Source organism: Danio aesculapii, chromosome 23, assembly GCF_903798145.1.
Source record: "Danio aesculapii chromosome 23, fDanAes4.1, whole genome shotgun sequence".
Classification (NCBI taxonomy): Eukaryota; Metazoa; Chordata; class Actinopteri; order Cypriniformes; family Danionidae; genus Danio; species Danio aesculapii.
The window spans coordinates 2,776,698-2,803,040 of record NC_079457.1 but is presented as its reverse complement, the minus strand read 5'-3'; the positions used below and the strand labels follow the sequence as shown (position 1 = coordinate 2,803,040).

General features: G+C 40.2%; 1 protein-coding gene across 1 annotated transcript in view; it reads left to right on the top strand.

The window, feature by feature from the left end:
• Positions 1-24,462, top strand: part of corin (corin, serine peptidase) — a 65,405-nt gene extending 40,943 nt beyond the window's left edge. The window contains exons 14-23 of the mRNA XM_056449512.1: positions 2,876-2,983; positions 3,061-3,174; positions 3,717-3,827; positions 8,045-8,162; positions 9,773-9,901; positions 12,474-12,523; positions 14,464-14,638; positions 17,482-17,753; positions 23,509-23,642; positions 23,739-24,462. Coding sequence (XP_056305487.1) covers positions 2,876-2,983; positions 3,061-3,174; positions 3,717-3,827; positions 8,045-8,162; positions 9,773-9,901; positions 12,474-12,523; positions 14,464-14,638; positions 17,482-17,753; positions 23,509-23,642; positions 23,739-23,921 — 1,394 coding nt within the window. The 3' untranslated portion in view covers positions 23,922-24,462. The remainder of the gene's footprint in view (positions 1-2,875; positions 2,984-3,060; positions 3,175-3,716; positions 3,828-8,044; positions 8,163-9,772; positions 9,902-12,473; positions 12,524-14,463; positions 14,639-17,481; positions 17,754-23,508; positions 23,643-23,738) is intronic.
• The last annotated feature ends 1,881 nt before the right edge of the window (positions 24,463-26,343 follow it).

Sequence of the window (26,343 nt, the reverse complement as noted above, 5' to 3'; positions counted from 1 at the left end):
CTATGTACGTTATAAATAAAGCCAGGATGCACATTTGTTATTATCCTCTGCAAATCATCTGTTCTTGTGTCATTTATTAAGTGCTACAGCCGGGCACCTCAAATGTATTACCTGAAAGTTTAGATGATAAGCGATTACAAGTTAATAGAAATATATTTTATAATTAATTAAAGCTGTTAAAAAGCTGGGACTACGCTGAGGGAAAGTGAAGGTGATAAACTCTTACTACTGATGTGTGATATTTTCTTCAGGGTGAAATGTTAAAGCATATTAGGCAACTCAATTTAACTGGACTTAATATTTTAAGGCCTTTAAATGATTTAATTTGTTAAAATAGTTTGAATTGTTGACTGACTAGTATTGTTTTTATCACGTGGAATAAAGAGTCGAATAAATATCAGGGAAATTTATATTCTGGGACTCAAGTGCACTTAACCGAGTTAGTGGCGCCATCTAGCGGCGGTGTGTGGATCTGTCCCCTTGTTGAAGAACAAAGTACTGTATAAACCTAATATTACTTAGGTCACTATTAAACTGCTAAACATTGAAACTGATGAAACAACTTACATTGTGTGGCTAATATCAAACATTTATATAAAGAATATTTATTATTAATTTTAGAAGTATTGTTTATTATTATTCATTTAATCACACACACACACACATACACTCACACATATATATATATATATATATTCATTCATTTTTTTTGGCTTAGTCTCTTTATTAATCAGGGGTCGCCACAGCGGAATGAACCGCCAACTTATCCAGCATATGTTTTATGCAGCAGATGCCCTTCCAGCTGCAACCCATCACTGGGAAACCTCCATACACACTCATACATTACGGTCAATTTTAGCTAGCGCATGTGTTTATACTGTGGGGGAAACCGGAGCACCCAGAGGAAACCCACACCAATATGGGGAGAGCATGCTAACTCCACACAGAAACGCCAACTGACCCAGCCGAGGCTCGAACCAGCGACCTTCTTGCTGTAAGGTCATTCTGCTACCCACAGCGCCACCGTGACACCTACAAATATATATATTTGTTGGGCGGGGTCTCATCTTCCTTCTTTTTAATCCTCGGCTGATCACATGCCTGATATTAAACCTTACCGCTTCAAACATTAGCTGGGTTTCCATCCTAACGTGGAGTGACTGGCAAATCCAAAACATGAATTAGGTGCGTTTCCATCAGGTTGTTAGAGCAGCTCATTGTAGTATTGGTAACCTAGCAACTAACAGTAAATAAGGCAAGCACAGTGCAAGTGGGTGTAATGTTCACTATGTCAGTGTTTATTCGGCAAATGGGCTTGATCTCCTAATATTTGCATTAACATTTTCGCACAAGTTCAAACCGCCTCAAAGGAGAGTAATTTATTTATTTTTCTCGCAAATTAAGGGATGTTAGCGAGTACGTCACTAATTTTATCGTGCGATACTTCAAAGGGCACATTGACCACGCTGATGGAAACCCAGTTATTGGCACAGAGCACATGTAGACTTCAGATTTTAATGAATTGGGGTTTGATATTCCCAGACGTTAGTCCATTTTGCTTTGTTCATTAGTTATACGGCACATCTTTTGATATTCTTCTGAAATTTGTCAAACTGCGAAGTATTTAATTGTTGTAGTTTAAATAACGTACAGACTGTGATGCCACTGAAAAGCTGATCTGCCTGTATATATGACCGTCACATTGACACACAGCTGATTTTTAGCTCATGTATTTCTACATTTGGATGAGGCCTGAATCTGATCTGGCTATATCTGAGTGTTGCGTTTTTGTTCTGGTTTTGTTCGCGGTCTTGGACCACCTCCGATTTGTGTCACGTGAGCAAAACATCAGATTTGGGTCACATTTAACTGACAGTGTAAAATGGGGCAGTGCGAAGAGACTGTAAAGTTAAACCGCTGTTTGTTTGTGTGTGTGTGTGTGTGTGTGTGTGTGTGTGTGTGTGTGAATGAATGTATGTATGTATGTGCATATGTGTGTATGTGTGCGTGTTGTGTGTGTGTGTGTGTGTGTGTGTGTGTACACATGTCGGTACGTGTTTGTGTGTGTTCACATTTGTGTATGTGCATGCATGTGTGTGTGCGCATATATGGGTTTTTGTGTGTGTGCATGCATGTGTTTTTGTGTGTGTGTGTGTGTTTGCATGCCTATGTGTTTACATTTGTGTGTTCGCATGTTTGTGCGTGTGTGCATGTTGGTGCGTGTTTGTGTGTATTCACATTTGTGTGTGTATGCATGTTTTTGTGCATGTGCACGCTTTGTACATGCATGTGTGTGTGTGCATATTTTTGTGTGTTTTTTGTGTGTGCATGGATGCATGTGTTTTTATGTGTGTGTGTGTGTGTGTGTGTGTGCATATTTGTGTGTGCATGGATGCATGTGTTTTTATGTGTGTGTGTGTATGTCGGTGCGTGTTTGTGTGCATGCGTTCACATTTGTGTGTGTGCATGTTTTTGTGTGTGTGTACATGTGCACGCTTTGTTTGTACATGCATGTGTGTGTGCGCATATATGTGTGTTTTTTGTGTGTGTGTGCATGTATGCATGTGTTTTTATGTTTGTGCGTGTGTGTGTTTGTGTTTGCATGTATGTGTGCATGTGTTCACATTTGTGTGTGTGTGTTTTTGTGCGTGTGTTTCCGTGTGTACATGTGCACGCGTTTGTGCATGCGTGTGTGTGTGTGCACGCATACATATGTGTGTGTGTGTGTGCATGTATTCCTGTGTATGCATCTTTATGTGCATGTTTGTGCAAATGCATGTGTGGTGGCTTTTGTGTGTGTGTTTGTGTCTCTGCATTTTTGTGTGTGCGTGTGTGTGCATATGAATGTGTTTGTGTATCTGTGTGTGTGTGTTAGAGTGCTCTCCCAGTCACTTTAAGTGTCGCTCTGGAAGATGCGTCCTCTCCTCCAAACGCTGTGATGGACACACAGACTGTGATGACGACAGTGATGAGGAGATGTGCGGTCAGTAAAAACACACACTCCACGCTCAACCCATACACACATTGCGTGTCCTTATTGACTGGTGTGTGTGTCATTAGGATGTTTGCAGCGGGGCTTGTGGGAATGTCCCGGAGACAAATCCTGCATCCCTCACAGCATGATCTGTGACGGCTTCCCAGACTGCAGCCAACATGAGGACGAGAACAACTGCTGTGAGTGACCCAGAGTTCAGCTGCTGTGTGTGTGTGTGTGCGTGCGTGCGTGCGTGTGTGCGTGCGTGCGTGCGTGCGTGTGTGCGTGCGTGCGTGCGTGCCTGTCTGTCTGTCTGTCTGTCTGTCTGTCTGTCTGTCTGTCTGTGTGTATGCTCATCTGACTGTGTGTGTCTATGTATATGTCCGTGTGTGTTCACTCATGTTTGTGTGTATATGTTTGCTCATGTGTATGTCTTTCTTTGTGTGTGTTTGTGTGTTCGCCCGTTTGTCTGTCTCTATGTCTGTGTGTGTGCTTGTGTTCACCCTTGTGTGTGTGTGTATGAGTGTCTGTCTCTATATATATATATGTGTGTGTGTATATGAGTGTCTGTCTCTATATATATATATATATATATGTGTGTGTGTGTATATGAGTGTCTGTCTCTATACGTGTGTGTGTGTGTGTGTGTGTTTTCACTTATGTGTGTGTGTGTATATGAGTGTCTGTCTCTATACATGTGTGTGTGTGTGTGTTTTCACTTATGTGTGTGTGTGTGTTTCAGCGGTGTGCAGCAGTAATGAGCTGGAGTGTAATAATCATGAGTGTGTTCACCGTGCGCTGTGGTGTGACGGCAGGAGACACTGCTCCGACAGCTCAGACGAGTGGAACTGCGGTAAGACATTCTGCCTGCTCATCTTTACATTTCAAAGCTGCAGGGCGTAACCAGTAACGAGTTACGTTTACTTCGTTACATTTACTTGAGTAAAAGTATTGGGTAACGTGTGCTTTTTGAGTAATTTAAATATGTGTACTTTTACTCAAGTAAATTATTAGATAATAATCATTACTCTTACTTCTCTACATTTGGCGGCGATGCTGCGTTAATGTCAAACGATAATAAATATGATTTATACGACTTGTTTGAAAATATTTCGAGGCGCGGCATTGGAGAGGTTGTGTCGCGAGAGTTTGCTATAGAAACGCGTCTCCCGCTTTCGGTTAGAGCGCGCGCGCCTGTGTTGGAAGGATGGCTGAAGTCGAGGAAGACGTGCGAGTTTATACTGCGGTCACGTCATGTCTATCTGCGGTTCCGAGAGGATGGGTGTCTGTGCAGTGAGTTTATCGGACCAGATCACCCGCAGCCTCAAGTTCAGTCTGTTTTTACTCCAAGATGTCAACACGATTAGTTTGATAATGCGATGCACGCTGTACATCGAACTGACATTGCAGCATATACATGAATGACAGCTCCAACCGGAAAAATCACGTAGTGGTAAGTGTCGATATTATCTAACTTTGAACCGTATTAATTGTAACTAGATTAATGGATAACTAAATTTGATGATAACTGAAGAAACTGCTGTTATATAAATGAATATGTATGAAGTCAGAATTATTACCCCCCTCAAATTGTTTTCCCCAATTTCTGTTTTGATATTAAAAACTGCATTTATTTTAGCCGATATAAAACAAGATTATAAATATATACATTTATTTTAGCCGATATAAAACAAGATTATAAATATATACATTTATTTTAGCCGATATAAAACAAGATTATAAATATATACATTTATTTTAGCCGATATAAAACAAGATTATAAATATATACATTTATTTTAGCCGATATAAAACAAGATTATAAATATATACATTTATTTTAGCCGATATAAAACAAGATTATAAATATATACATTTATTTTAGCCGATATAAAACAAGATTATAAATATATACATTTATTTTAGCCGATATAAAACAAGATTATAAATATATACATTTATTTTAGCCGATATAAAACAAGATTATAAATATATACATTTATTTTAGCCGATATAAAACAAGATTTTATATATATATATATATATAAATTTTTTTATTTATTTATTTTTTTTAAAAGTAACTAGTAACTATTTACTTGAGTAATTTTATCAACAGATATTTTTTTACTCTTACTCGAGTAACTTTTAAGATTGTTACTTCTACTTTTACTTGAGTAAAAATTTCCGCTTGTACTTCTACTTGAGTATAGATTTTGGATGCTCTACCCACCTCTGGCATAACTTCCTTACCGTACGTTCACACCGAAAGCGGCGAGAGCGTAAAAGTAGCCGGAAGTCATTTATTTTCAATGAGAGCCGGCAGCGATTAGCGGCGAAGGGCAGCGCGGCGTGTCTTCGCCGGTGTGGGCGTCGAGGAGAGTTGAAATCAAGTCAACTTTATGGTAATGAGCTATGACGCGGTTCGGCGACAAGCAGTCAGAATGAAGAAGTCCACCGCTTGAGAGGAGTTCAGAGAACACAGACCTGTGAACTTTGGTTCCGACCACAGTTGTTCCCAAGGGTTTAATTACTGCGGTCGCCGGATTTTCAATTATTTACAATGTTTTCTTACAGGAACATGCATTAAATAAGTTACTGGCAAGTTACTGCTGTGCATTAATGTTATATATAAAGTATTTATCTTTAAAAAACGCGGGAATCTCATGCGACAGTACAAAACAGTCTTGCTGCTTCAGCATATTTCAGACATATGGACGAATTGGATAATTAAGTGGATCAAAGCCACACCACACACAACTTGATCTTCCATTGTTAAATGAATTTGATAAGAAATGCGCAACATTTTCACGCTAGAGAGCATGTTTTATGCAGGAATGTAACTGATATGCTGCAACGGCCCCTTTAAATACGAGATCAATGTAGCGAATTTTGACGCTCTGGCCGCCCTGGCGATAACGCTGTCTGCCTTCAGCTCCGGCGGCCTTGGACGCTCTCACCGCTTTTGGTGTGAATGCACAGTAAGGTTTAAAATTACCCAAAACGATTAAGCAAGCGCATTAAAGGGTTAGTTCAACCAACTAACCCTAGATATGCTGAAAACTAACATATTGATACTAAAATCTAAAAAAAAACTTGATTTAAATGTCACAGGACCTTTAAATGTAGAAACACTTATTACTATTGTGTGTTAAAAGAAAATAACAATGTTAGAAAGAAATATAAACATATTTAAGAAAAGTCTAGGTACTGTGGATATGTGGGTTATATTTAAAGGGCTGGTCCACTACAATATTATATTTGAAACTTTAGTTGATGTGTAACGTAGCTGTGTGGACATAAACAACATCTCTGAATGCAAGACGCTCAATGCAAAGGGAGACGCTGACTTTTACAGAGTTAGCTTAGCAAAGCCTACAGCAAACGAATTTGGGGACTACAAAAAAATACATCAGGGCTAGTGAGATCATAAGGGTTACTGGTTACACGCATTTATCAAGCGCACACCCTGCGCAGTGAAGGGGCGTGGCCAGAGGCGCTGTAATGTTATAGCAGAGAAAGTTAAAATGGCGTCCAAACGCTGCTGTTTCCTCTGTTTCTGTATTTGGGCTTCTAAAGGACACGACACAAAGAGAGAAGTGCTTACAGTTTAACTTAATTATGTTCCTGAGAATAATAATAAAGATATAGCTAGCATTTGACAAAGGAGAACTTCCAGAATCTCTCAGTTCAGTGCTGGATTCGGCTATAAACTCCTCAGAGGAGGAGCATCTCCAACCATAAAAGACGAAGCAGTGGATTCTGAGCCTCAACCTGTACGTGTTTTTATTTGTTCAAATTGATCTATTACATGCACATTGTCTAGCGTTAGCGGTATGTTGTAGCAAGGACGTAAACAAGGATGTAAACAACGGGAAATGCTGTTTGGCTACAAACTCGTATTTATCCGTCAAACCGCTGTAAACACACACAATCTTCAGCAGCGCTGCAGTGTCTCTCTATGCGGACGCTTTCCCTGCGTTCCACATCTCAAATATTGAACTCGCAAAAGATATGTGAACGTTTCCTATTACTTACTGCTTTATTCTTCTGTCAACAGTGTCACTGTTTATTACAGAAAAATAACTTAATTCGAGCATCAGAGAAAAATAGAAATAAACATCATGCGTTTCTCGTGTAACATGCGCCTACAGACTGTTCACACACACGCACACATACACATAAATAAAAAGCCGATTCTCTCTTAAAGGAGCCACACCCTATTTTTACTCGTTACAGACACTTGTCAGATGTAATTTTAGAGAGCAGACATGAGGTTCATCCTGAGGTTCAAACTGATACAGCTACTCTGACTGACAGTATTTACCCAGCTGAGGCAAAGCGCATGCTTGTGGAGGCGTGACATTTTACTGGTGACGTGGAGCTGATCCGCGAATCACAGCACATTTTGTTAGCTGACCAATCAGAGCCTCTTGATGGCGGGAAAATATGTCAGTGGTTTTCATGTTAGCTGAGTAGCTGTATATAATCAAAGTAAGATATATATGAGTAAAAATAACGTGCTTTTCTACAAGTGAAGCATGAGCACACATTGCTTTGCATCTTATAAACACAACCAAGCCTTACAATTACATTCTGGACCACCCCTTAAACAGAGTTACAAACTGTAAACGTCGTCAAAAGACGGCCTCATTGGTTCTATTGTTAAAGTCTCCAAGAACCGGAAGCTGCGACCATTTTTTTTTTTTTTCGTATCGTGATGCAGTTCCGAAAGAAACAGAGTATTAAATGCGAAAACAGTGGGCGTGGCTTGTTTTTTTCTACTGTGAGCTGATTGGATGTCGTAAAGTAGGCGTTTCATTCAGAAAGATGGGGAAAAGGGAGAGTTATTGCAACCTAACAGACTCCTCCTGCTCACCATTACTGTTTGTTGTCAAAACTGACAGCTGGAGGGGCGTGGCTAACATACTTAACCACGCCCCTCCAGCTGTCAGTTTTGTCTGTCTTTACCTCAGACGGATTACAAGGGCAGCCTATTTCATTTGTCTTAATGACATGCACAGATGAATTGTTCACCGCAAAACAGTAATAGTCAGTGCTGTGTGTCTGCAGTGTCTCTGTCTGACGAGGGCTCGCTGCTGGTGTATAAGGCCGGGTTGGAGTATCACGTGTGTGCGGACGGATGGAGCTCGAACCACAGCAGCGTCACATGCACACAGATGGGTTTAGGGTAAGGTCAGTACACACACACACGCACAGCAGAAACACAATTCACATGTGCTGCCTCATTAACATATTCATAACCTGTGTACACATAAGCAGATTTCAGTCAATTATTGACCGCAGTCTAGTCGTTCAGCGTGGTAATATGGAACTGTAATGTGGTCAACACCTGCCGAAACTACTTTCTTTTTGGTTTATTTAAATCAAGAGTACAAAACACACAGCACAAATAAATACTGTAATAAATGCATTATATATTGTTTGTTCACGTTAGTAAATACATTAACTAATGCAACCTTATTGTAAACACAGAACACAAACCGAAATAGAACAGAAATGGAAATAACCGACTGTAAAAGATATGGACGTAGTATCTGTGACGTCACACATAGATTTCTGAAGAACCCAAAAGAAGCTACCAGTAGGCGTGGCCAGCTGTCGGCATTTTGTTTACACATCACCGCCCTGGGAACACCAAACAAGGGCAAAGAGGCGGAGCGTGAGCAGAGCTACAGACGCCTGCTAACATTTTGCTTAATGCTTCATTACCTGCGACTCGTCTGTGTTCTGACCACATGTGCTTGGCTGTACACTATATCAATAAAGTATTTAGACGTTTAAAAGCACTGTAGTAATACATTGAGCCACTAAACATTGTTCTTATGACGTTTTTCTACAGGACGAAAATGCAAATTACTTTCAAACAATTCAGATATAATCTGTGTTAGTAAATGCAAGACTATTGAGGAAATCCAGGCATAACGCTGTATGATAACGCTTCAGATGACAGTTCTAGAGCCTACAGCTAATCAATCTGACAGATTCTGGCGTGCATTACAGCTCTAAAGAACATTATAAATGATCTTAAATAAAACAAATACATTTATAGAGATGGTATCTAAGTAAATAACTTTACTCACCTGGGAAACGGAGGCCACGTGAATGGTTTGTGAGCACAATTAAGTGCACACAGCATGCCATATCATCTGATAATTGTAAGAAATAATTCCAAAAGGAAACTTACTGTGTAAAGCCACATAAAACAACACAAAAATATGATGTATATGCAGAGTTCAGCAGCTAATCAGCCGGAATCAGCTGAGGTGACGAGACAGCGAGCAGCGAAACTCACTCAAGTGGCCACGCCCTTAATTATGCAGGCTTAATATAAACTAAACGGATGAGTTATAAAAAAATTCACCCCCCTCACAGTTGTCATGAAGGGTAATAATAGCTATATGAAGCAAAATCGTTCTTTGTACCAGGCTGTAAACACCTTCTTTTCTGCTGTAAAGTTGGCCATTTTAACAGTAGGCTCAATTAAAATTTGCTCCATACAGAGCCAGGACTAGCGGAATTTCGATGACTTGCAGTTTCAGTTACTTCCGTATTAGCTTCACGAAGAGAGCGGGAGGTTGCCGCTTGGAAAATAACAGGAGTGTGTATATAAAAAACGACAGAATAAAAATCATAACACACTGCTGTCCAGCTGATGACGCTCATACACCTGAAAAGAACTCTCCTGCACAAGCTATTTTCCAGTCAGTTGCTCAAACGTCTGGCATATGTGTGTGTTTCTCTTTGTGTGCGTGTATGTGTGTGTGTGTGTGTGTGTAGTTCTCCTCTCTCCACAGATGCAATGCTGGATGTATCTCCTGTTGTGAGACGGAAGCGCTGGTTACATGTTGACCCAGACTGGAGTCCTGAGAACATGCTTCCTCTACAGGGCCTGCTGGAAAAACGAGGGTGGGTGTGTATGGTTGGGTGTGAGACAATGTCCCCATGCAGGGCTAGCAAAACTTTGAAATCCCTGGTAGCCCTTCAGACAGGCACTCTTCACTTTTTGATAGCCCAAAATAAATTAAACAGGCCCCATTAGAAGAGACGCTATTAATTAAACCGAAATGCATAAATTTTTACTCAATAAAAAATTAATACAGGCGTTTATTATAAATTACATGTATGTTTTAGGAAAATAACTAAATTTTTATTTAAATTTGTTTATTTTTGGTTCAAAAAAATGTTGTGTAAACCTGGTAGGCCTAACTTTGTTATTTTATTAATACAAAAGCATTGAAATTCATTCATTTTCCTTCAGCTTAGTCCATTATTTATCAGGGATTACCGCAGTGGAATGAACCGCCAACTATTCCAGCATATGTTTTATACAGTGGATGCCCTTCCAGCCGCAACACAAAACTCCCAAACACTCTCATTCACACTGACACTCATACACTACGGGCAATTTAGTTCATCAATTCCTCTATAGCGCATGTGTTAGGACTGTGGACCGAAGCACCCTTAAGAAACCCACGCCAACACGGGGAGAACATGCAAACTCCACACAGAAATGCCAACTGACCTAGCCGGGACTCGAACCAGCGACCTTCTTGCTGTGAGGCCACATTGCTAGCCACTGAGCCACCATGCTGCCATGATTAGCAGATAATAATAGCATATTTTAACAATTAAATTATTCATAAATAAGTGTACTCACCATTAATGGGAGACTTGATGTTGTCGGGACCTGACCAATTTGTTGAAATTAGTGATGCAATATATATCGCCCAATTCCAGCAACATTTCAGCTGATTGTGCATCATCTCTATCTCTAATGGAGCTGTCAGTGTCAGTATGGTTAACAAACACTGTAGTATCTACTATAAATTACTGTAGTATATTCTTATGTTGGTGTCAGACAGCTGAAATAGATCTGCTAGCACATAACACAGCCTCTGTTACTCTTTACCATGCACTTTACTGGTAACATTTTTATTATTTATTTAGGATATGTGTTTTCACATTCTGACTCCAATGACTGATTATTAAACTGTTAAAATGACTATAATTAAATTAAAGAATAAAATATAATGTGTTCTTTGGAAGAGTGCACTTGCATTGTGATGATATTATATTGTCATTCTGGCATTACATAATCAGTGGCATAAAATGGTCTTAAAATGACAATAATATTGATTATCGTGATAATATCGTTATAATATTGAGAATCGTTCTGATTCTGTGATATATTTTGATGCAATATTTCATACAGCAAAAAATAGATATTGTGACAGGTCTAATCACAGGACTGATTATTAGAATCAGCCAATCACTGTTGTCAGAATGGGTTTTAAACCACAGCGGTTCAAACTGTAGTTCTGCCGAGTGACTAAATAATTATCAGTATTGATGGTAAAAAACTGTACATTCTAGTCAAACCATTCATCTACAATCTTATACCAAAAATCGGAAATAAGGGCAGTATTAATAGCTATAAATGTGGGAGAGCGTTGATATTATATGATTATATTGTATTGCAATATGGAGTAATTAAGTGTTGATGTTAAATCAAAAGTAATTCACAAATACTTGATAATGAGATGATTTAATGACAATAATTCTCTATGGTTACAACTGAATTAATTACAAAATAACTGTCTAAAATGATCAAATATGAAATGATAAAACATATGATATAAATTGTTCCCAGCTTAAATGTAAAATTAAAGTTACCACAGGTAGAAGGAGAGACACAGGGGGGGAGGGAGAGAGAGAGACGAAGAGAGCAGTCCCAGAAGTTAGCCTGATTGCAGTAGCGTCAGAGAAGATAGACTCCAGATAAAGGACTCCAGAAAGCAGAGACAGAAAAGAGAGGCCAGGAAAAGAGCCAGAGCAGCATTTTACCACCTATTTTGTATCTTTCTTGACCATGTGACTAAAGCCCAAATGTTGAGACATTCAAACTGACCAATCAACATGTGACCACATCGTAAAACCCCCAAAGTCCACACACCAGGCCCTGATCTGGGAGACTTGATGTTGTCGGGACCTGACCAATTTGTTGAAATTAGTGATGCAATATATATCGCCCAATTCCAGCAACATTTCAGCTGATTGTGCATCATCTCTATCTCTAATGGAGCTGTCAGTGTCAGTATGGTTAACAAACACTGTAGTATCTACTATAAATAACTGTAGTATATTCTTATGCTGATCTTATCCGTATCTGCCTTTGGAGTCAGTATGGACCTTCTTGAGTCAAAAAGACATGTTTTGTCATATAAACAAATGCATATGATCATTTAGCCTCTTACACAGTAGACAAGGAAAAATAGACATATAAAGTAGTGGCTGCAGGTTGAAGGAAAATAGTCCAAATACAGCACTAAACATTTGCTCTAATTAAAGTACACTTTTTAAAGTACGTACTAAAGTAGTTCCTGATAAAAGCGATTCAGTTACAGTAATTTGAGTGTTTGGAATTCGTACTTTTAATCTATCAGACGACACACTGATTCGCATCATTTCCTGTCTGCAGGCAGAGCTGTCAATCATACAAGAAGATCTCGCTGCAGTGTACAAGAGACGGTGTGTATGACTGATGCACGCACACACACACACACACAATATAAAAAAATGAACTGCAAATCTGTAAATAATTCCTTATGTTTGGTGTAAAACATGCGTTAAAGCTGCTCTGATGTAAGTGTTCAGATTTTAAATGTTAGTAGGTGGTCACTCTTTTTGGTGAACTTCCGAAAAAGTCTGCAAGTTTCTTTCTGGCTCCTTATTTATGAAATATTCGGGAGTCAAAACTTAGTAGGGAGTCCAGAATATACCATTTCACTTTTGTAGACACGACTTATGTAGTTGTAAGTTATAGATGGGTGTTATGCTAATTGTGAATGAACGTGCATGTGCGTCCTTTTACAGGTGATGGAAATTCATTAACCCTTGTGGGATGTAAGCATTCTTGATTGTTGCTGGTTTTCCCTGTTGGGAAGAGATGCAATGTGTTATTTTTACTGTTGATCATCAGTTGTCAGCATTAATTCTTTAGATAGCCCTGTGCTAACAAGTTTCTGGCTTTTATATGGAGTTCAGTGGAGTAAACAGCAGATTATAGTGTGTGTGCAGAAATACACTCACTGTGTTTACTGTGTTCTGAGAGCTGAGGGGCTTATTTTGATTTTCTCAGACATATCAAGGTAAGTGCACAAAGCTCTCTCTCACACTCCCGCACACGTTATACTCAGGGTTCGTACGGGTGCTTTAAATCCTGGAAAATGCTTGATTTTTAATATAGTGTTTTCAAGGTTAGAAAAGTGCTTGGTTTTTGGACAAAGTGCTTAAACCTACTTGAATCTGAAATTGCATTACTTTCGTAATAATTCGTTATCTTACGGAGTGGTTTTCCTTTTAGCTTAAAATGCATTTCACACATAACGAAAACCATGACAGGTGGGACATTTGCCATACAGTTAAAACAGTACCTTAGTCCTAACCTAAAGTAATATTGATAATAATAAAAAGTAATGTTGATGAAAGCTTACAAACTGTGGTTTCCATATTTAGTGACTGATTTTCGAAACGGTTGACATAGGAACAGTTCATTAATTTGCAGCAGGAATATTCTCTGATTTAATTTGTTACATGACTTTTGAATAGCGATGCACATGAAATATAACAAACGACTGGTCATGACAGTTTGGTGCTACACCCAAACACAATCTGACTGTAAGCTCATTTTTTGAGAAATCAACTTTCGGTAGAAAGAGACCAAACTTAAAACGATACCTCATCCAGTAACTGAACTTTATTTTTTTTATTACGGTTTTTGGGTGAACTATTTCAATAAATCTATGCTCCAGATTATTCAACAATTTAAGCTGAAATGTCATATTGTGTTTTTTAAAATAGCACAATGGATTTAAATGTGAAAAAGTAAAGACAGCAAATATAAATGTCATTTGTTGTGGTTATTAGGTGCTGAAAAACATAAAAATGCACCTTGAAAGTGCTTGAAAAGTGCAATTTGAAGTTGGAAAATATGTAAGAACCCTGTATACTCCAAATAACCAGATCATTTTAAACCAGAAACTAAGCTTTTTTTGTACTGCAACTGATGAGCAACAGTAAAATGACACATTTACCTCTTCCCAACAGGGAAAACTAGCAACAATCAAGAATGCATGATCATATGCTGTCATGGCTTTTCGATCAAATATGTGATTATAATGGAAGTCAATGGAGCAAAAACAGCCACCAGCATAACCAAAGGGTAGCAAATTTCAAAGCATTTTCCCAAAAATATGTGTCATAATAAGATTTGTCTGCAAAAATCATTCCATTTGCTGAAACACAGAGAAAGTTGTGGCCAAATTAGACCCCAAATCAGCCTAGAGTGGATGAAAACACCTCTAACAGCACACAAGGGTTAACAGGATGTATCTGAAATACATGCATTGTAAATACTGTCCATCCCTACACACACACACGTTTGCTCATCTGCTGGCCGTGTGCTTCAGAGTGTGGCCGTCGGCCCGCTGCTCGGTTGGTGAAGAGGATTCTGGGAGGCCGAACGAGCCGTCCGGGCCGCTGGCCGTGGCAGTGCTCTCTGCAGAGTGACCCGAGCGGACACATCTGCGGCTGCGTCCTCATCGGGAACAAGTGGGCACTTACTGTAGCTCACTGCTTTGAGGGGTGAGACACACACACACAAACACACACATTAACATACATACAGTTGAAGTCAAAGTTATTCGCCCTCCTGTGATGTTTTTCAGATATTTCCCAAATGATGTTGAACAGATTCAGGAATTTTTCACAGTATTTCTTATAATATTTTTTCTTCTGGAGAAAGTCTTGTTTAATTCGGCTAGAATAAAAGCAGTTTTTAATTGTTTTAAAGCCATTTTAAGCTCAATATTATTATCTCCTTAAGCAATATTAGTTTTGGATTGTCTCCAGAACAAACCACTGTTATACAATCACTTGCCTAATTACCCTAACTTTACCCTAATTACCCTAGTTAAGCCTTTAAATGTCACTTTAAGCTCAATACTAGTGTCTTGAAGAATATCTAGTCAAATATTATTTACTGTCATCATGACAAAGAGAAAATAAGTCAGTTATTAGAGATGAGTTATTAAAACAACTAAAATTATTTTACAACTATTAATTATTATAAATTGGGGAAAAATTATATACAGGTTGGATAATTTGGCCTCAACTGTATGTATTACTCTAAATCTTCTTTGAAGCAGTCTGTGCGCTTATAACCCTTACATAAAATAACTGCTGTAAACTGAAGTAAACCTGCAGTACAACAGCAGTATAAAGAAGTATAACTGCAGTAAAAGCAAGTACAATTGCAAAATTGCAATACAATGAAGTATAAACATTGTTCAGATACAGTATAATGAAGTTCAACAGTAGTATAAGTTGCAGTAAACTGGAGTAAAAACAAGTAAACGCTGTCTTTACTGCACTGGTGCTGCTGTAGTTTAATATGCCCATGCTGTGGTAAGAACTGTACTGCACTCGTGCTCCTATGGGGTTTGTTCTTCAACATCTTCCAAAAATATTTTGTACTTTTTTCAGGGATGTTTTTTGTATTCAAGTAATTTTCTAATTAGAATGTTAAGAGTTTATTTACAAAAACAAATAATAATAATAAATAACTGCAGTGAACATTTACATTTAGTCATTTAGCAGACGCTTTTATCCAAAGCGACTTACAAATGAGGACAAGGAGGCAATTTACACAACTATAAGAGCAGCAGTGAACAAGTGCTGTAGACAAGTTTCAGGTGTGTAAAGTCTAAGAAGCAAAGCATTAGTAATGTTTTTTTTTGAGAGAGAGAGAGAGAGTACAGTTCGTGGTATAGCCAGAGAGGCAGTTACAGATTAGGAAGGAAAGTGGAGACTAAACAGTTGAGTTTTTAGTCGTTTCTTGAAGACAGCAAGTGACTCTGCTGTTCTGATGTAGTTAGGGAGTTCATTCCACCAACTGGGCAGATTGAATGTGAGAGTTCGGGAAAGTGATTTCTTCCCTCTTAGGGATGGAACAACGAGGCGACGTTCATTCACAGAACGCAAGTTTCTGGAGGGCACATACATCTGCAGAAGTGAGAGCAGATAACAAGGAGCAAAGCCAGAGGTCGCTTTGTAAGCAAACATCAGAGCTTTGAATTTGATGCGAGCAGCAACTGGCAGCCAGTGCAAACGGGTGAGTAGCGGAGTGACATGTGCTCTTTTGGGTTCATCAAAGACCACTCGTGCTGCTGCGTTCTGAAGCAGCTGAAGAGGTTTGATAGAGTTAGCTGGAAGCCCGGCTAGTAGAGAGTTGCAATAGTCCAGTTTGGAGAGAACAAGAGCTTGAACAATGAGTTGAGCTGTATGTTCAGATAGGAAGGGTCGGACCTTTCTGATGTTATAGAGTGCGAATCTGCAAGATCGAGCAGTTCTAGAAATGTGGTCAGAGAAGTTCAGTTGGTCATCAATCGTTACTCCAAGGCTTTTTACCATTTTGGATGCAGTAATGGTTGCTCCATCCATCTGGATTGAAAGTTATGGTGTAGAGTCGGGTTGGCAGAAACTTCAAGCATTTCCGTTTTCGTGAGGTTAAGCTGAAGATGATGATCTTTCATCCAGTGTGAAATGTCTGACAGGCAGGCTGAGATGCGAGCTGGAACCGAGGGATCATCAGGGTGAAAAGAGAGGTATAGCTGGCTATCATCAGCATAGCAGTGGTAGGAAAATCCATGTTTCTGGATGACTGGTCCTAAAGATGTCGTGTAGATGGAACATGAACAGTACAACAGTGAACTGAAAGTGAACTGAACAGTACAACAGCAGCAGCATATATGCAAGGATAACTGTGGCAAAATCCAATGCAACTGCAAAATTGCAGTATAATAAGGTATAAACACAGTACAATCTGCAGAAGTAACATTAAATAAACTGAGAGCGGCAATGTAGTGATATGTTATGTTATTGATTTGTACATAAGTATTAAAAGTGCACTTTAGTTTTATTATGTATTGCAGATGTAGATGTATTTCTGTAGTTAGTTATACTTCTGAAAAGTACAATGCAGTATATTGTGGTAGTACTTCGGCAATACAACTGAAGTACTGGAACCTCATTTGGAAACCATTGTCCACCGAGCAGGAAAAGCAGTAGTTGTTCTGCAGTTGTATTGCAGAAGTACTTCAGTTGTATTGCAGTAGCAGAACTGCATTGTAGTTGTAGTACTTCAGTACCATTGCAGTAGTTTTACAGCATTATAGTAGTAGTAGTATCACTTGAGTACTATTGCAGTAGTTGTACTGTAGTAGTAGTTCAGTTGTATTGCAGTAATACTGCAATATACTTAAATAATGCAGTATTTTGGACACCAAACTACTGGACTCTTCAGAAGTTAACTAAAACTGCAGTATTCCTTTAAAAAACTGCAGTGATTTGTTTGTAAGGGAAGTACTGTATGAGTGAATATGCTAGTCTGGTCAGTGTTCTGATTGTGTGTTTTTCCCTGTATGCAGGCGTGAGAGTGCAGATGTGTGGAAGGTGGTTCTGGGCATAAATAATCTGGATCATCCGTCTCCATACATGCAAACGCGTCGAGTCAAGAGCATCATTGTTCACTCACGCTACAATCGAGCAGTGGTGGATTATGACATCAGTGTGCTGGAACTGGAGTCTGAGGTGCTGGTGACCAGTTACGTGCGACCTGTGTGTCTGCCACGCCGCGGTCAGCTGCCAAAACCTGACAAATACTGCCACATCACGGGCTGGGGGCATGTGGGAAACCGCAGTGAGTGACACGCAACACTGAAACAAATGCTGTTTGTTTGTGGAGGTTGCATTCATGACAGTTAGTTTTCATTAGAGAGGGTTATATAAGAACATGAGCACAAGGTGATCATAAACTTTTTTTTTTATAACTGTAACTGTTTCAGCTGAGTCTATAGTGAGTCTGTGGTGTCGGTAGTGAGTCTGTGGTATCGGTAGTGAGTCTGTAGTAAGTCTATAGTGAGTCTGGGGGGTCAGTGGTGAGTATGTAGTGAGTCTGTGGTGTCAGCAGTATGTAGTGAGTCTGTAGTGTCAGTAGTGATCCTGTAGTGAGTTTGTGGTGTCAGTAGTGAGTCTGTGGGGTCAGTGGTGAGTATGTAGTGAGTCTGTGGTGTCAGCAGTATGTAGTGAGTCTGTGGTGTCAGTAGTGATCCTGTAGTGAGTTTGTGGTGTCAGTAGTTAGTCTGTAGTTAGTCTATAGTGAGTCTGTGGTGTCGGTAGTGAGTCTGTAGTTAGTCTATAGTGAGTCTGTGGTGTCGGTAATGAGTCTGTAGTTAGTTTATAGTGAGTTTGTGGTGTCGGTAGTGAGTCTGTGGGGTCAGTGGTGATCCTGTAGTGAGTTTGTGGTGTCAGTAGTGAGTCTGTAGTTAGTCTGTGGTGTCAGTAGTGAGTCTAGTTAGTCAATAGTGAGTCTGTGGGGTCAGTGGTGAGTATGTAGTGAGTCTATAGTCAGTCTGTGGTGTCAGTAGTGAGTCTGTAGTTAGTTTATATTGAGTCTGTGGGGTCAGTGGTGAGTTTGTGGTGTCAGTAGTGATCCTGTAGTGAGTTTGTGGTGTCAGTGGTGAGTCTGTGGGGTCAGTGGTGAGTATGTAGTGAGTCTGTGGTGTCAGCAGTATGTAGTGAATCTGTGGTGTCAGTAGTGATCCTGTAGTGAGTTTGTGGTGTCAGTAGTGAGTCTGTAGTTAGTCTATAGTGAGTCTGTGGTGTTGGTAGTGAGTCTGTAATTAGTTTATAGTGAATTTGTGGTGTCAGTAGTGAGTCTGTAGTTAGTCTATAGTGAGTCTGTGGTATTGGTAGTGAGTCTGTAATTAGTTTATAGTGAGTTTGTGGTGTCGGTAGTGAGTCTGTAGTTAGTCTATAGTGAGTCTGTGGTGTCAGTAGTGATCCTATAGTGAGTTTGTGTTGTCAGTAGTGAGTCTGTAGTTAGTCTATATTGAGTCTGTGGGGTCAGTAGTGAGTCTGTGGTGTCAGCAGTATGTAGTGAGTCTGTGGTGTCAGTAGTGATCCTGTAGTGAGTTTGTGGTGTCAGTAGTGAGTCTGTAGTTAGTCTATAGTGAGTCTTATGTCGGTAGTGAGTCTGTAGTTTGTTTATAGTGAGTCTGTAGTTAGTCTATAGTTAGTCTCTGGGGTCAGTTGTTAGTATGCAGTGAGTCTGTGGTGTCGGTAGTGATCCTGTAGTGAGTTTGTGGTGCCAGTAGTTAGTCTATAGTTAGTCTATAGTGAGTCTGTGGGGGGCACTGGTGAGTATGTAGTGAGTCTGTGGTGTCAACAGTATGTAGTGAGTCTGTGGTGTCAGTAGTGATCCTGTAGTGAGGTTATGGTGTCAGTAGTGAGTCTGTAGTTAGTCTATAGTGAGTCTGTGGTGTCAATATTGAGTCTGTGGTGTCAGTAGTGAGTCTGTAGTTAGTCTATAGTGAGTCTGTGGTGTCAATATTGAGTCTGTGGTGTCAGTAGCGAGTATTTAGTGAGTCTGTGGTGTCAGTAGTGAGTCTATAGTGAGCCATATACATTAGTAATAAGTCTGTGGTGTCAGTAGTGAGTATGTAGTGAGTCTGTGCTGTTAGTAGTGAGTCTGTAGTTAGTCTATAGTGAGTCTGTGGTGTCAGGAGTGAGTATGTAGTGAGTCTGTGGTGTCAATAGTGGTCCTGTAGTGTGTTTGTGCTGTCTGTAGTTAGTCTATAGTGAGTCTGTGGTGTCAGTAGTGAGTCTGTAGTGAGCCATATACATCAGTAGTGAGTCTGTGGTGTCAGTATTGAGTCTGTGGTGTCAGTAGCGAGTATGTAATGAGTCTGTGGTGTCAGTATTGAGTCTGTGGTGTCAGTAGCGAGTATGTAATGAGTCTGTGGTGTCAGTATTGAGTCTGTGGTGTCAGTAGCGAGTATGTAATGAGTCTGTGGTGTCAGTATTGAGTATGTGGTGTCAGTAGCGAGTATTTAGTGAGTCTGTGGTGTCAGTAGTGAGTCTGTACTGAGTCTGTAGTTAGTCTATACTGAGTCTGAGGTGTCAGTAGTGAGCCTGTAGTGAGTCGGTGGTAGTAGTGAGTTTGTGGTATCAGTAATGAATTTGTGGTGTCAATAGCGAGTCTGTAGTGAGCCTTTGACATCAATATTGAGTCTGGGGTCAGTAGAGAGTCTATAGTGAGTCTTTGATGTCAGTAGTGAGTCTATGGTGAGTCTGTGAAGTCAGTAGTAGGGCTGGGTATCGAGTTCGATACTTTTTAAGCACTGACCGAATCGTCTCGATACCATCGAGTACCGAAAAAAACATTTTCGTTCGGTACCAAATTTCGATACCCAAGGAAATAATATTGTCAACGTCAGTGAGCTAGAAAACCTGCATCCTTAATGTGCCCGGATCAAATGCTGGTGATTGGCTGCGGCGAGGCTGTCTTGAAAATCAATAGTTTACGGCGGTTACGCCCACTCGCACAGAGCTTGTCAGATTGTCAAACTGACATACAAAATCAGTCAAATTGTCAAACAGACATACAAAATCAGTTAACTTTTAGCACTTCTTACTTGTGTAGCGTTAAAGTTAAGTTTAAGGTCCTGTTTACACTGTCAACACAGATCGGATCAGTTCTATGACCGAAAAAAAACTGAAAAAAACGCATGCATTCTGATATTCAGTGATCGGTTTCAGGTCTCCTTCATATGTGGAAATAAATCAGATATAAATCGGATATGTGACAATGCGACTGTCATGTAAATAGGCAGATCGGATTTATTGAGGCATTCTGTTCTGATCATGATTAAACGTGACAATGTGGTGCTTCTCCGCGGTTTAATGATGTATAAGGAAGAGCGTGTGTGGAGATTCCGACGCGGTAAACAACAACAGAGGAAACATGGAGGAAAGTGGTCAGTCGCCACAATTTGCTCCCACCAGACCTGAGATCTCTCTCGTAACCACACATTCCTCTAAATGGTGGAGGACAACATACAGCATATAAACCATAAGCAAAAGCTGCGATGACGGCCCTTTCCCACCTCCTCCGCCTCAAAATCATTTTAAAGTTGGCCGAACTTTTGCTTTTTGTCGCTAATAATACACTCACTGCCGGCTACACATAGAACAACTTTATTCTCTCCAACAACACCAGTGCGCACACAGGCAAAGGCTACATCTTCTACTACACGCACACATCAGGGCCAAACCATTACGTAAACTGCGTGGGGGTAAATCTGGAATGAACCATTCACTGCTTATACAATGCTTAGCATATTTCGCAGAGCTATAAACGAGACCGTTTCTTCCATCGTGGCTAGTGTGGCACAGTTGCTAGAACCCGCGTTTATGCATGCATCGTAAATTGTACGGCAAGTGTAAAGACATGAATTGGATATGGGTCACAATTAAAGAACGTGTAAACAGACAAACAAAAAATCTGATATAGGCAGTATCATATGTATGCAGAATTGGGCATCAAGACCTGACAGTATAGTTTGTGCGGGGTAAATTTATTAATCCTTTTTTGACCTAACGTACGCTGTGTAACGTTATGTACTGTTTCGATGGCTTTAAATACCTGGCTAAGTTGATACTAAAATGCTATAAATTTAACAGTAAATGATGAAGTTTACCTCACATTAAACTTATCTAATATAATTGTCCTTATCCTTGGCTGCATTAACAGTTTAGCTTTCATGTTTTCTTCACATTATTGTTATAGTCTCTGCTCCTGCTGACCCTGGAATTAGGAGACCATCAAGTGATAATCCATTTACACTGGCAGAAAAAGTACAAATTAACAAAGTAAGGAAAGATGAATGCCACAGGGCCGTTACACATTTTATTGTTAAAGGTTTGCTGCCTTTTCTACTGTGGAGAAGGATTAGATTTACTGGATATGCATTTTTCAATGCCTAGAAAGGAACCAAAAACATAGTCAACATAAGTCCTTGCGATATAAGTGGTTTAGTCATAATTATATGAAGCTGCGAGAATACTTCTGTGCGCAAAGTAAACAAAAATGACTTTATTCAATGATTTATTCATGGGAGGATCAGAAAGCTCTTGCATTAAATCCAAAATATCTTCATTTGTAGATAATTAATGACAGAATTAAAATTTTTGGGTGAACTAAACCTTTAAGCAGCAGTAAGCCTCACAAATACTTAAAATTGATTGACTTAAAACTGCTTGAACTTTATTAAAACTGTTTGCACTAATATATTGTGTTTACTACACTTTGTTCATTTTGTGCTTTTGTTTCTTTGTTTATTGGTCTTCGAGATAACCCTGCTGTGAAAAGTGTCACGAACATCCTGAAACAATAATCTCGTTAAAATATATTTCTTAAAATAAAAGTATCGAAAAAAGTATCGTTCGGAACCGGTATCGAATTTAGGGTATCGGTATCGAAAATTTTGGAACGATACCCAGTCCTAGTCAGTAGTGAGTCTATAGTAAATCTGTGGTGTCAGTAGTGAATCCATAGTGAGTCTGTGGTGTCAATAGTGAGCCTAGTTAGTTTATAGTGAGTCTGTGGTGTCAGTAGTGAGTCTGTGGTGTCAATAGTGAGCCTAGTTAGTTTATAGTAAGTCTGTGGTGTCAGTAGTGAGTTCCGCATCAATAGTGAGTCTGTGGTGTCAGTAGTGAATCTGTAGTGAGGCTGTAGCTTCATTAGTAAGTCTGTAGTGTCAGTAGTGAGTCTGTGGTGTCAATAGTGAGTCTAGTTAGTTTATAGTGAGTCTGTGGTGTCAGTAGTGAATCCATAGTGAGTCTGTGGTGTCAATAGTGAGTCTGTGGTGTCAATAGTGAGTCTTTGGTGTCAATAGTGAGTCTAGTTAGTTTATAGTGAGTCTGTGGTGTCAGCAGTGAGTCTGTGGTGTCGGTAGTGAATCTGTAGTGAGGCTTTAGCTTCATTAGTTAGTCTGTAGTGTCAGTAGTGAGTCTGTCGTGTCAATAGTGAGTCTAGTTAGTTTATAGTGAATCTGTGGTGTCAGTAGTGAGTCTGTGGTGTCAGTAGTGAGTCCGGCATCAACAGTGAGTCTGTGGTGTCAGTAGTGAATCTGTAGTGAGGCTGTAGCTTCATTAGTAAGTCTGTATGTCAGTAGTGAGTCTGTGGTGTCAGAAGTTAGCCTTTACTGATTCTGTCATAAGTGTGTCTGGTATAAGTAGTGAGCTTGTGTCATCTGTAGTGAGTCTGTGGAGTCAGTAATGATTATATTGAATCTGTGGTGTAACTGGGAAGTCTGTAGTGAGCATCAGTAGTCAATCTGATGTCAGTAGTGAGTCTGTGATTTTAGTAGTGAGTCTGTAGTGAGCCTGTGGTGTCAGTAGCGAATCTGTAGTGTCAGTGGTGGCTGTAGTGAGTCTGGGGCGTCAGTGGTGTCAATTGTGAGTTTGTGATGTCAGTAGTTAGTCTGTTGCATCTGACTTTCAGTAGTTAGTCTGTAGATAGTTAATAGTGAGTGTGTGACATCAGTAGTGAGACTGGTGTCAGTAGTGCGTCTGTGGTGTCTGTAGTGAGTCAGTATTCTCTCGTCCTGCAGTGCCGTTTAAGCTCCAGGAGGGAGAGGTGCGGATCATCTCTGTGTCTCAGTGTCAGTCCTACTTTGACATGAAGACCATTACCTCACGCATGCTCTGTGCTGGATACGAGGCCGGAACTATCGACTCCTGCATGGTGAGTGAGCTTGTGTGTGTGTGTGTGCGCCTTCATGTGAAATTATGAGTGTGTGCATTCATGTGGCATCATGAGTGTGTATATGTGTGTGTTTAGGGTGACAGTGGCGGTCCTCTTGTCTGCGAGGAGGATGATGGACACTGGTCTCTGTACGGTTTGACCTCCTGGGGCTCCGTGTGTTTCTCTAAGGTCCTGGGCCCTGGTGTCTACGCCAATGTGACGCACTTCACCGAGTGGATCGAGAGACAGATTTACCTGCGTACATTTAACCTGCTGTAGGTAAAAAACACACAGAGACAAACGGATGGAGACGGACTTGGGACTACACGTCTGTAAACCGCTGCACTGATCATTCCAGGCAGACACAGCAGTATGTGTGTGAGTATGACAGTGTGTGTATCTGTGTGCAACTACATTGTGGTGATCATATATGGGGACCCCCTCAAGTATACCAGTAAAACCAGTCATTTTAAACACTATGGGGACATTATTCTGGTCCCCATGAGGAATATGGTATGTGTGTGAGTGGGAATGTGTGTATGATTGAGAGAGTGTGTGTGTGTGCACCCAGTATTAAACACATTATGGAGATCATATATGGGGGACCCCCTCAAATATAGTAATACCAGTCATTTTTAACCATATGGGGACATTATTGTGGTCCCCGTAAGGAAAACCATGTGTGTGTGAGTGGGAATGTGTGTATGATTGAGAGAGTGTGTGTGTTCCCTGTATTAACTGCATTATGGAGATCATATATGGGGACCCCCTCAAATATAGTAATACTAGTAATTTTAACCATATGGGGACGTTATTTTGGTCCCCAATAAGGAAAAAGGATATGAGTGTAAGTGGGAATGTGTGTGGGAATGCACCCAGTATTAACTACATTACATAGCTCATATATGGGGGACCCCCTCAAATATAGTTATACCAGTCATTTTTAGCCATATGGGGACATTATTTTGGTCCCCATAAGGAAAACAGTATGTGTGTGAGTGGGAATGTGTGTATGATTTAGAATGTGTGTGTGTGTGTGCACCCAGTGCACACTAAACAATCTGTACACTACAAACATTACAACTACGAAGAGTCCCCATTAAAACATGAAATCCGTGTGTGTGAAGAGTGAGAGTGTGTGTAGTGGCTCTAGAGGGCGACAGTGTTTCCTACTATAAGCCGGTGTTTTAAAGTTCCTACTATAAACATGTGGACAGATAAACTAGCCTGTACAGTGTGTCTGCACTACAGCTTTGGCACTATAGATACTTGAACACACACTCCAGTCACATTCTGTACTGTGTTTGACAGAGTGCGCACACACACACACACAATCAGCTTCTGTAGTGTGAAGTGTGGTCACATTAAGACCTGCAGGATTCACAACGATTCTCTCGGATCCTTCATATGCTTTATTATAAACACCACAGACAGTCGTGCGTGCGTACATACGTGTGTGCGTGTGTGTGTGTGTGTTTGAGCTACAGGTGTGAAACAGCCTTCGATTTTTCAATTCTGCTCAAAGGGCTCCTGCTGCTCATGTTAGTTTCCTCTGCTGCTATTGGTCGGTTCTGTAAGTGGGCGGGACCTTCGAAAACTCTCAACCAATGATATTTCAGTGTTGTTTCAGACGGACAGTGTGTGTGTTTCTGTGATGTTCTCTTCACGTCAGTGTTTCATATGACTGTGCTTCTGCCGCTCAGCGCAACATTCCGTCTGTTTTGGTTTTTTAAGGACTATTTTTCTACTGATTTTGTGCACATGAAGCAGTAAACCTGAACTCTGATGTACTATGTTTTTAATGCTGTGTAAAAATTGCTCTGTACAGTTTACATTTGTGTAAAAATGCGCATTAAAGATTTCTATCCACTACATTAGCTTGTTCATCCTCTCTGACAATGGTGATCCAGCTTTATTCTGAAGGCTGGTTTATACTTCTGCATCAAGCACACGCGTATGCTCCGGCGCAGCCTACGCGTGGACGCATAGCCCTCGCTGTGGCCGTCGGCGACGTTGACGTGCACCTCTCAAAACATTGGAACTACACGTTGCAACGATGCATAGCGCAAGCTGTGTGATTGGTCTGCTTGGTAGCGCTGACGAGTGGGCGGAGTTGAAAGCTATGCGAACCTGATGCAGCGAGTGTTTACAAGTGTGGTGTGCCATGAAGGCGCTCCTGATGAAAACTCTTGTTTTGTGTTTACCTCATAATTAAAGTCGTAGCACGTTCGCCGATCCAACATCAAAATGTGCGAGTTACTTGTACATTAAGGTAGCGTTCAGAAAAAACAAAACACCAGTGAAGAAACTCGACACAGTGGAACATAAACACCTACTGCCAGCTAGTGTTTCTGAAGTGTTATTACAGCGCGCAGAAGTATAAATGCACGGCTACGCACATTGCATGCGCCATGGGTCACGCCGATCACTTGATGCAGAAGTATAAACCAGGCTTGAAATGTTCTCCATCAGAAAGTAAACTAGTTTCATTTCTGTCAGTTTGGGTTAGTTCTATTTTATATTTGGTTGAATAATAAATAAAATAGCTGTTTAATGGTTTTAAAATATAGTGTGGATTTGTTGACACGGTGTAATTCAACTTACTGTTTTACTGACAAATGCATCTGACAGTTTCATTCGTTCATTTTCCTTCGGCTTAGTCCCTTATTTATCAAGGGTCACCACAGCGGAATGAACCGCC